Raw genomic sequence first — 12,053 nt, 5'->3', positions numbered from 1 at the left:
ACAGCAATCACCTGCTAGGTAGACGCCGGTAGAATGCTACCTCCGCGAGCCATTTCCACGGACGGGAATTCTCTCTCCCCAATCCGCAGATCTTTTTTAGGGTGGAACTTACTTTAAACTTTTTCCACCTCTCGCGGGGTCGCCCAGCCCCTGCTCCAGTAAATGCCCCCGGAGGACCTGCAGTGTTTCCATGGAGAATGGAATGTAGACTTCCGGCTTTTACTTATGACGTAATAAGCCCTCGCTACATGGCGACTTGGGGGGCGGCCATCTTTGAGCACAAACGTACAGGAGGAGGAGCCTTTGTTGCGGACACGCCTGTGGAAGGCCCCGGAAACCGTCCCATTTCCAGGTATCAAGGTAGTGGTGGAAAGTAGATTAGGGGCTCGAGCTTACACAAGGCAAACAGCATGTATGTAAATCCTTTTCCATGAACTGAGCACAAAAATAAGATAGTGGCCTTCTGGTCGTCGCCAGGCGCCTTGAATTTCAAAAGCTGGGACCGGTCACAGCCACAAAGGGGCCAATGTGCAGTTTTAGCAGCCATTACGGCTGTGATGTCTGAGTTCGGGCGGATATTTAAATGACTGGGCACCTCAGTCACTATTTTAAATGAGAACCCCGTATATAAAAAAAGTTTTAAAGTCTTGGAGGTATAGCTGAGTGTCGCTCTTGCCATTTCAAAGGCCTGGGTTCCATCCCCAGCACCGAAAAAATAAAAATAAAAAATAAATAAAATTCAGTGATCCAGTCCCTTACCTGAGATACTGGAATTGTCACTGCTTGCACCATTAACCTATACTATCTAGTCGCCAAGCAGGGAAGAAGATCCTTGTAAAACAAATCAAGCACCAAAATTTCCTATTTTCAGCTACCTATGACTATATTGTAGAATAAATCTTGAGTTTTGAGATGGCCTACTAGTTTGGGTGTTTAAAATACTTCTTAGGAATGAAGTCCCTGATCAGGATTTGTGTTGGAATAACAGACATCGCATGCCAAGTTTCCACGTCTTGTTCTGTAAACAGACTGATGGTTTCTTAGGATATCCGTAATGAATCAAGGGAATGACAAAATAGAGGCGAGAAAAACCCCATTCCCAAGAGAATAAGAATGAATGGTAAAGAAATGGAAAGTTAGCTAGACACAGTAACACGTGCCTGTAGTCCTAGCTGCTCAGGAGGCAGCTTGTGAAGGAAGAACTTGTGAAGAAGCACAAGTTCCAGGCCAGTCTGGGCTATATATTAAGACTCTCTCTCAAAAAAAAAGAAAACAAATATTATATGTACTAATTAAGCAGATCAGAGGATAGTGGGAATTTTGAAATGATGGCAACTCACTAACTAGTTAATGTAAAGGTTCTTCTCCTTGGGATGTGTTGTCATATCTCTATACTTTTCTCCACCCTAAACTGAGATTTTCATCCTTATTATTCTGAAGATGCTATTCTTTTTCTGCTGTCTCCCTTTAATATTTAGACAGATAATCTCAACACACATAAATATGGGAAAAAATGGTCTTCGGGACTATTCATTTCTTAGTATTGCCTTTCAGTGATCCAGTCCCTATAGTGATAATCATTTCTTTGTTCATCTTTCAAATCAATTATTTTCATTTTTATATGTCATCAGGAATATACAGTGGTATAAACCAGCACCATTCAACCCGTGGTGAAGAGATACTCTGTCTATACTGTTCAGTATTTATATTACTCTCTATGACTACTGAAATGTGGACAGTTACCATTTTTCTAACTTCTTATGCTAAACACACATGCCTTGATCCGATTATTTCATGTCCATTTCTCCTAATGAAAAGTTTATATACACCGAGTAGGTTAAGTAGAGTGTAACGATACTACTTACCTACTACATTAATCTATCTAACTCAGTGCTCCTTCCAAGAGGGAAATGATAGCTCAGAAGTGGTGCACTTGGCTAGCATTTGTGAGGCTATGGAAATATCTGGCACTAAAAAAGACAAAAACAAATAAATAAAGTTCAGCCCCATACCCTCATCTCGTAGGATAATGCCAGGTATACAGGAGGTACTTCATCAACATTGAATAAACAATGTAAAGCTATTTCTTCATTGGTGCCTTGCATAATATAAAAACCTGAAAATTTGTGGTAGAAAACTTCTTTAGATAGTCCGTTGGAAATTGGATATATTAAATGTACCCAAAACTCGGCACACAAATAGTGCCTCTTTCCCACCAGCCAAATCCTAAAGTTCTTTGTTTCTAGAAACATTATCTCATCTTTTCTTAGTGAATATTTGATTTCATTTAGATGGTCTCTTTTTTTAAACTTTTTTTTTTTTTTGGCAGTGCTGGCATTTGAACACGGGACCTCACTCTTGCTAGGTAGGCATTCTTCTCTTGAGTCACTCCACCAGCCCTTTTTGTTTGATGGGTTTATTCAAGATAAGTTCTCATGGGCTGGCTTTGAACCCAGATCCTCCTGGTCTCTGCCTCTTGAGTAGCTACTATTAGAACAATGAGCCACTGGTGCTCATTGACAAAATTGAGAGATTGACAAAGTTGAGCCAATCAATGTGAATGGGTCCTGGGATTCGCATCACCTTATGTCTCTGTATCAATGCATATATTTCTATAGGATGAGTTACTGGGCTCTCTGCAGTCTCTGCAGTCATAGGACTTCTCTCAGTATATACTTACCACCTACATAATGAGATGGGTTTCTTTTCAATCTTTTTCTGTATTGAATATATCTGAGTTTCTTTTTCATGTTTTTCGAGACTTAAAATGTAACATAATTGATAACTGAAGGTACATTCATATTTGCTGCAATTATAAGTTTTTAACCCCTGGCAAATTTTTTGCAGTTTCCTAAGGGTGTACATTGAGCAGGAGGCTGCTCTAAAAGTACTATTTTTCTATTTGATTGGAGCTCAGTAATATTTAATGATATCTGAGGAGTTACAGAAGGCATTTCACAGTCATTGAATTAACAGGGTTTCATTTGTACGAAGGAGCTGTGACACACTGAAGGATTTTCTAACTTCACATAATCAACATATTTCTCCTTGCATGGATTTTCTTATTTTTAACAAGGCAAGACTTAGAGACACAAGCTTTCCCACACAAGGCATTCTCTATCTCTCTCCTGGATTGATTGATTGATTGAAGCAGTACTGGCACTTGAACTCAGAGCCTTGCACTTGCTAGGCCGGTGCTCTATCACTTGAGCCATTCCTGCATCCAGTTTCTTTACAATGAACTGTTTCTTTGTGACCAAAAAAAACAAAAGTTCCTACATTAAATAAAGTTATAAGATTTCTCTCCTGTGTGAATTTTCTGATGTTTAAAGAAACCTGAATTTGTGAACAGAATTTTCCACATTTACTAGAGTCTTTCTTGTGTAAAGTCTCTGAAGTTCTATCAGGTCTGTCTCCTGGATAAAACCTTTTTCTCTGACACTGTACATATAAGGTTTTCTGTATTGAGTTTACCAATATACAATAAAACTGATATTCTGCATGAGGCCTTTTCCACAATCAATGCATAACAGGTTTCTCTCCAGAATGAGTTTTGTGATGTAAAATGAAATGTGATTTAATGAGGCAGGCTTTGCCACATTCAGTGCTTTTATGGACTTTCCCCTTCTATTTTCTATCATGTATAGGGAGTTCTAAGTTCCCACAAAAGGCTTTGTCACATTCATAGGATTGCTCTCCTGTATGATTTCTGTGGTGTTAAGTGAGCCTGGACTTTGTGTATGCTTCCTAAAATACATTGCATCTATGGGTTTTCTCACATGGGCAAATTCTGTAATTTTTTTTTTTTGGTGGTGGTATTAGGGTTTGAATTCAGAGCCTCACACTTGCTAGGCAGGTGCTTTACCATTTGAACCACTCCACCAACTCTGTTTTGTGCTGGGTATTTTTGAGATAGGGTCTCTTGAACTGTTTGCCCAGGCTGGCTTCACCTGATCTCTACTTTCTGAGTAGCTAGGATTACAGGCTTGAGCCACTGGTGCCCAGCTCTCTAATTTGAGCTGAGACTTCTTAATGAATTCCCCATATTCACAGCATACATGAGGTTTCCCAATTTTGTGAGATTTCTGGTTAATGAATTAAGACATAAAACTTAATGGTTTTCCAATTAAGTTTGAGGAAATATAACATTAGTATGAATGTGTCCATGATTTCCATGGAGAAAGGCTTTCCATCTATACTACACTCACTGGAGTTCTTTATTTCACTGCTTTTGTTCTGGTTGATTAAATTTGATTTTACAATTTTTCCATGATATTGCCTTAAAAGAAAATCATGTTGGCCAGATGAACAATATTTGCAAAGGTATTATGTTCATGGCATTTTTTATTCTCTTCAGAAGTCTTCAGCTGTGCAAGCATATTTGCTGATGACCATTAGCTTTCCTGACTTCTAGGAAAGAAGAGAACATGAATGGCTAGGTAGGTTCTTTACAGTCAACAGTATGATCTGGGGATAAAGAATCTTCAATAATGTTCCTTATCCCTTGGACACTGCTAAAAACACAGTGCACACAAATTCAGCTGGCAAAAGAAGAACATATACAAGTAAGCTTAAGTAATTCACTATGAATAAACATAGGTTGGCTATTTTATAAATAGCACATTGCAAAACATGCAGCATACAAAATAAGAAAGTTGTTAGATGAGAAACATCCATATCCTGGTTCAAAATTACTGGTACATTGTTAATGTGTAAGTTCTTATTAGATGTGTAATATGTACTGGCCTTGGCAGTGGTGTTAAGAAATACAGATATTCATTATTCTTATTGAAATTTCATTCCAGTTGAGAAAACAAAATATGTAAGCAAGCAAAGAAAGCGAAGCAGTTTCAAATTATGAGACACAGATTGAGGAAGCACAGATTGAGGAGGCCGAAGGAATGAAGATATATTATGGAGTCAGACAAGGCTCACGGATGAGTTCAACACGGAGGGATAAAGAACTAAAATTTACTCACAAGTATCTCTGGTCTGAGTCAAGAGATAAGTGAAAACTGCCTTTGAAAAGATAAATGTTTTTGAGGTTCGAAATGGGGAAAGAAGTGGGCTTTTTGAACTGTATACGTATTTATATTTTTATTTGACATCCAAGTGTAATGGTACCCAATTGAATATATAACTACTGAGAAAGGCCAAGAGTGGATATAGTAATGTGGAAAATACCAAAATATAAATACTTAAGGATAAAAATACTAGAAAAAATAATGCTCAAGGAACAGAAAGAGCACTGGAAGGTTCCGCTCAGTGGTACAGTGCTTTGTAGCATGCCAAAGGCCCTCAATTTGAACCCCAGCACAGTGAAGAAGAAAAAGATTGAAAGAAGGTTAAGGAAAAGAACCAAAATCTTTAATATTTGATTTCAACATATCTTTTGGGTATTCATTCTATTTCTAAAATTTACCCCTTTTCTTCTTTCTATAATTTTCACAAAGCACTGATCTCACATTTAGAGGGAAACTCTCATTCTTAATATACAGTGTTTGCTCTAGCTGTAGGAACATTCTTATGTTTCTAAAGAAAGAAGATAAGAAATAATGGTTATTGTGCAGTGTTGGGGTGCAGGCCTGTAATTTCAGCTCAGAGGAGCCTGAGGCAGAAGGATCTCAAGTTTGAGGACAGCCTGGGTTACACAGCAAAACTGTTATAGGAGAGAGGGGAAAGAAGGGAGAGATGGAGTGAGAGAGTGTGTGTGTGTGAAACAGAAGGAAGGAAGAAAGGTTACCTGGGAATTTTTGCAACAGGCCATTGACTTCAGGATTATCTAGAAGCAGATGTGCTTGTGAATCAGATAAGAAAACTGCCGCCTTCTTGATATTCTATGCTTTGCCTCTGAAGATGTTGCATCTGAATTTTTCCCATTTCAATGTCCCTAAAACACTAATCTCTCACCTTGCAACTAACAGTAACCCCTGGCAGAAGGGAAAGCCTTGGTCTTGGGAAAGGCTCTTTTCACAACCTTCATTGGTTCGATTCTTCCCATTGGTTCTTGAGACTAAAGAGAATAATTGTCCCTCATTGTTAACAGTAATTTGCCACTACATCATTCTCAAATTTATAGAGAAAGAGAATGATAATGTAGGAAGGCAGGAGTTTTTCCTTGGCATTTTTTTTTAAACACAGGGATCTGGATATATAGCTCATAATGGCCTGAAACTCATGATCTTCCTGTCTCAGCCTCATGAGTGCTGGAATTACAGGCATGCACAAACATGCCCAGCTTTTCCCTATCATCTTCAGGGTGAGGAACTGAACATTTGGATCAGCTGAATAAATATACTTTAATCATGACTGTTACCAGCAGCCAGTGTTAGAGCCTCAACCTACCCTCCAGAGGCCTTGGGCCTCCAAAGGCCTTCAAACCTCTACAGCATGAACACATGTAGGGCCTCTCCATTGACTTCAAATTACATGTGACCCCTGAAAGAAACAATTTTAACATCACTTTCCTTCCCCAAGCTTCTCTATCACTGAGCCCTACATTAAATGATAAGCCTGAACTGGACACCACATTCATTGCTACTGTGATTTTCAGCCACTTACTCATACAAAATTACACTTAATAATCAAAGTACTTGACAGTTGGACTCTTGATCATTAATTTCTTCAATACTCTTCATCACTGACCACCAAAGCCAAGATTCTCTATCCACTAACCTAGGAGAAAACCCCTAAACAGGTTTCCTTACAGTTCTTGAACACAGTTCCCTTGCACTGACTTCCACAGGCTTTTTCACTCCTGAGCTCTGCATTGAACCAGACCCACTCTCTCCAGACTCCACTAGTGATGACCAAAGGCTGACCCACATCCAGATCCACCTTGACTACAGTGCACTTCCTCCCCAGGGCTTCTGGACTGTGCCCACCTGGGCATTTGGCAGGAAACGTGGTTGGCAGGAAGTCTGAGTTCTGCATTTGGCTGCAAGTTTTGAGGTTAATGGCCATGCCCATTGAGGGGCTCCTATCCCACCCCTCCCCAACTGCTGCTACTATTCAGAACTGAGCATTGGCACTGTGTTGAACTAACTTCACAGTACCATAACCACTGTTCTAAGTGCAGAAATTATTAGAAGGGGCATAAAAAGTTAGTAGGCCAAGCAAAACCCCAAAATGGCTGCGCACTGAACCTAAGTAACGAGCTGTTAGAAGGGAGTATTATGGACAAAGGCATCTGTCTTCCATGCCGCAGAAAATATTGTCTGTTGGGGAGTGTAGGGGGAAGCCTGTGAATACCCCAGAGGGCCTCTGGCTAGGAAGCAACCCTGGAGAACCAAAAAGATGCCATCAAGCCAGACAGCTAAAGGGTGGAGAGGCATCAGAGTGGACAAAAGCAGCTGACATTTTGAGGGTCCATAAAGGATGGAGAGAACTCTTCAAAGGCCAAATACAAAGATGGTCTCTGAAAAGACCCAGTAGAACTGCATAGGGCATGTGGTTACTTGTAACAAGATGAAAGAGATGCAGCCTCAAATGTAATCAATTTCCCCAAAGCATATGAAGATAGAAACATTAAATGAATAATTCAGCTTTTGTTTGGCAAACAGCATGCTTAACAAATGTAAATTTTACAACTTTTAGGACAGTGAAGGGGCGAAGGAATAAAGGATATAAATTGGTATTGCCCTTTTTATTTGTTTTTGGAGACAGGATCTTGCTTTGTGCTCCAGGCTGGCTTCAAACTCTCTGTTCTCCTGCTTCTGTCTTTCAAGTGTTGGCATTACTGGCACACACCACCATGCCAAATTTAGTATCTTTTCAAAGAGGCAATCTGTCCAGTTTTGTTTTTTTTTTTTGCTGGTTGAGAGTTTGAACTCAGGGCCTCATGCTTGCTAAGCAGTTGCTCTACCATTTGAGTCACTCCGCCAGCCCTTTCTTGTGTTGGGTACTTTCAGGATCACATAAACTATTTGCCCGGGCTGGTGTCAAACTGTGATCCTCTTGATCTCTGCCTCCTGAGTAGCTAGGCCCCTGGGGCCCGGTCAATTAAATTTTTTTTTTAATTTGGTATACCAACTTCTGAAAGGTGAACTCTGAATCTGGTTCGCTGGGCAACTTTGGGAAGTCCATTTGGGAACTTAGGTTGATGAGTTCATGAAGCAGTGTGCTATGATTGACACAATGGATTGCACAGAATCACAAGGCAGTAAGTGAAAAGGATCTGTTTTGGGTTGAAGAGTTTTTTTTTTTTAAGCTGTATAGCATGTGCACTGAATGCACTCTTCACAGGCCATTGTTTACAATTGTGCCTGACACAGGGCAGGTTAAACATCTGTAGCGAATTACACAATAACGCAGCTTATGGAATTGCATTGTGAGGCAACAACTTTATAGCGAATTTCTACTTTCTTCCCTTATAAATAGGAAAGCTGTGTGTATTTTTATTGAATAAGGGTAAGAACTCTGAGAATAGGAGACATGGCAAGCATTCTATTACTCAGTCAAGGAAATTTTTTTTCTTTTATTTTGCAGTACTGGGTTTGAAATCAGGGCTTCGCTCTTGCTAGGCACCACTTGAGCCACAGCCTCAGCACCCCAGAGAAGGAATTCCAAAGCTAAATCATGTCTCGACACAGCATGTTACAGGAGTCTTATCTGTGAAATCATGACAATTTTCAAAGTTGATACATGTGTTGTATCATATCTACGTGTTCTTCTCCAAGACATTCAAAAAGAGTCTCTGCTTCACTCATCTCACATTCTGTCCTATAATTTTAGTGAGTTTTCCCCCTTTAATTGGGCCTATCATAGTGTTTTTTTGTTTTTCTTTGGTGTGGGTGTGCTGAGTTTTGAACCTTGTGCATTCAAAGCACAAGATATACCCCTAACCTCTTTGTGGTATGATTCAATTCCTTCTCTGAAATGCTCCTTTTACATTCTGACAAACAAGGGCCTCTATTCAGGGTTTATTTATTTATTTTTTGTAGGGAATACTACTGATCCTTAGGATTTCTTTCCACTGGCCCCTTTCCTTCAGTGACAGAGGTTATGATAAATCCACTAGATCATTCATGCAACTTCATTTTTCAAATCTACATATAATCAATTTGTTTTGCTATGTACTAGGGAATATACAATCATCTTCAAGGTATCAAGGAACTTATAGGTAGAGATTAGATATGAACATTTAAAAAATATTCATACCATTTCATGTAAGTAAAATTAAATTAACCCTTTCTTTCTCCCATTCCAAATGACAATATCCCCATTGAACAAGAAATTATCAGGATCCTTTAATTCCACTGTCTGCCCCTCTGAACCAGTGCAGTAAATAGTTGTATACATCCTTTGACTAATATGCTGGTGGGTAAAATTGTTATATGCAAATAATCCAGTTTAAAAGAAATGCTGACTTAAAACTGCCAAGGACTGTTGTTCATCATTGTCATTACCTACAGTTTCTAGAGCAGCACCAGTAAGGGAAATAGTTGATATAGTTTCCTTTTCTGAGTGATATGTTTACCAAAATTGAGTCAGACTACAGGGTTAGAAGGAGAATTACCTCATAGGGTGTGTGGCTGACTGTTCACAAGTTTTGAACTTCACTCCCCTGGGATGATAGTTACAAAGTTAAACACACCCAAACATGTTAATTTTGGGTTTAATTTACTGGATTAAATCTATTCAGTATTCTGTTGAAGGACTTCATTTTTTAGAACTAAAGAAATGCAAGAGCTAACCATATAATAATCCTGCACGGGAACAGAAGACTCTTGCCAGAAAAAATGGGAGAAGGGTGTATTGTGTTATAATTTTAACCAATGATGTGTCAGAGAAAGCATCTCCTTTTAATGATTCCAGGTATACTGTCCTAAAATGGACATCATGTACCATTTCATGTATAATGTTAGATTTGTGCCAGTAATATCTAAGCTATTCTTCATTTTCACAAGGCTTATTTGATTCATGTCTTCTCTGACATTTTGCTGAAGATGCTCTGATTAGCGTGTTTGGTTTTATTTCCATATAACTTCCTTTGATAATAGATGAGGTAGAATGTATCACTTGCAACACTGCCACATTCAGTGCCTTCAAAGGTCTTCCAATCATTTTCTCTTGCAGAAACTGACACTTAAAGAAGTCTTCTAGGCAAGGACTTTGACATGGTCATTATATTTCTACCAATTATGAGCTCAATGATTGGTGACCTATAATCAACAATGCTATGGTCTATCTTCGGATAAGACTTTCCTAGTCTACATTCATTTGTTTTTCTCTCAACATACATTTACCAGCCATATATAATGGGCTTTTACTCAAGGTTTTCTACCTTGAACCTATCAGTTTTTACTTGTATTTTTTTTTAATGACATAAAATGTGGTGACAAAGTCGATCACTAAAAGCACTACCATATTCACTGAATTCGTAATCTTTTTCTTTTGTGCAAATTCTCTTCTCTGCTGAGAGTGAACAGATGGCACCTGATTCCCATAGTGGCTACTTTCTCATTTGCTTGGAACTCACTGTTTAATAAAGTTCTACATTGTTAAAGAGGCATCTGCACAGATACCATGTTAGCAGGATGTTTCTCCTGAATAAGATCACCTACATGTGATAAGCTATGACTCTTTTGAGAAAGTATTTTCCAACTTGACTGGATCAGCACATTTCTCTCTTGCATGCAACATTCCCTTATGATAGACAAGGCATGACAAGTGGGAGAAAGCTTTCCCACAATCAGAGCAAACATAGGGTCTCTCTCCTGTGTGAGTTCTCCGATGTCTATTGAGGCATGACTTGTCTCTAAAAGCTTTCCCACAGTCTCCGCATGTATAGGGCTTCTCCCCTGTGTGAATTCTCTGGTGGTTAATGAGACCCGACTTGTGTGAGCAGGACTTCCCACACTCAGTACATACAAAGGGAGTCTTTCCTGTGTGAAATCTCTGATGGGATATCAAGCATGTCTTCTGGCTGAAGCCTTTTCCACATTCACTGCATATATAAGGTTTCTCTCCAGTATGAGTACGCTGATGTATAAGGAGATTGCCCTTCTGGATGAAGCCTCTTCCACATTCATTGCATGTATAAGGCTTCTCTCCAGTATGAGTTCGCTGATGTACAGTGAGATTGCCTTTCTGAATGAAGCCTTTTCCACAGTCACTGCATATATGTGATTTCTCTCCTGTATGAGTTTTCAGATGTGCATTGAGCTGTGATTTCCAGCGGAATGTCTTAATACATTTAGTGCATTCATAGGGTTTCTCTCCTGTATGAGTTCTCTGATGTTCCATGAGCCTGGACTTTCTAGAGAATGCTTTCTCACACAGGCTGCATGCATGAGATTTCTCTCCTGTATGAACTCTCTGATGATTAATGAGCCGAGACTTCTTGATGAAGCCTTTCCCACAATCACTGCATACATAGGGTTTCTCTCCTGTATGAGTTTTCTGATGTGCAATGAACTGTGATTTCCAGCGGAATGCTTTGTCACATTCAGTGCATTGATACCGTTTCTCTCCTATATGAGTTTTCTGATGTTCATTGAGCCGGGACTTTCTAGAGAAGGCTTTCCCACATATTTTGCATCCGTGAGGTTTCTCTCCTGTATGAACTCTTTGATGATCAGTGAGGTGAGATTTCTTGAGGAAGGCTTTTCCACGTTCAGTGCATACATGAGATTTATCTGTCTTTTGAGTTCTCTGAGGTAAACTTGTGTTCACATAGTTTGTACATTCAGAGAATTTAATTATAGCATGAAATTGATCATGCTTGTCATGCAGGAATGATATTCCATCTCCATTAACCTCAACAGGATTCTTTATTTCATGGCTTCTATTTGGATTGGCTAAACCTAAATTTGTTTTCCTGTGAAAGTCAAATATACCATGATTTTGCCTTAAAGGAAAATTACTCTGATGAATGTTGTTTCCAAATGCCTTACATTTATGGCACTGTTCCACAATCTTTAGACATCTTTGGTTTTGTAACTGTACCTGCAGATGATCATCAATTTTCTTAATTTCTAGAAAACAGGAGAAAAAAAAACACACCATGAGCACAAAACAGAATAAAATGACTTCCTAAACTTTCTGTAGTC

At 39.1% G+C, this 12,053-nt stretch overlaps 1 protein-coding gene across 1 annotated transcript in view; it reads right to left on the bottom strand.

The window, feature by feature from the left end:
- LOC109699364 (uncharacterized) overlaps positions 1-12,053 on the bottom strand; it is a 58,565-nt gene that overhangs the window by 34,758 nt on the left and 11,754 nt on the right. The window contains 1 exon segment of the mRNA XM_074058137.1: positions 11,950-11,978. Coding sequence (XP_073914238.1) covers positions 11,950-11,978 — 29 coding nt within the window.

This window comes from Castor canadensis, chromosome 16, assembly GCF_047511655.1.
Source record: "Castor canadensis chromosome 16, mCasCan1.hap1v2, whole genome shotgun sequence".
Lineage (NCBI taxonomy): Eukaryota > Metazoa > Chordata > Mammalia > Rodentia > Castoridae > Castor > Castor canadensis.
This window is presented reverse-complemented; position numbering and strand designations above follow the sequence as displayed.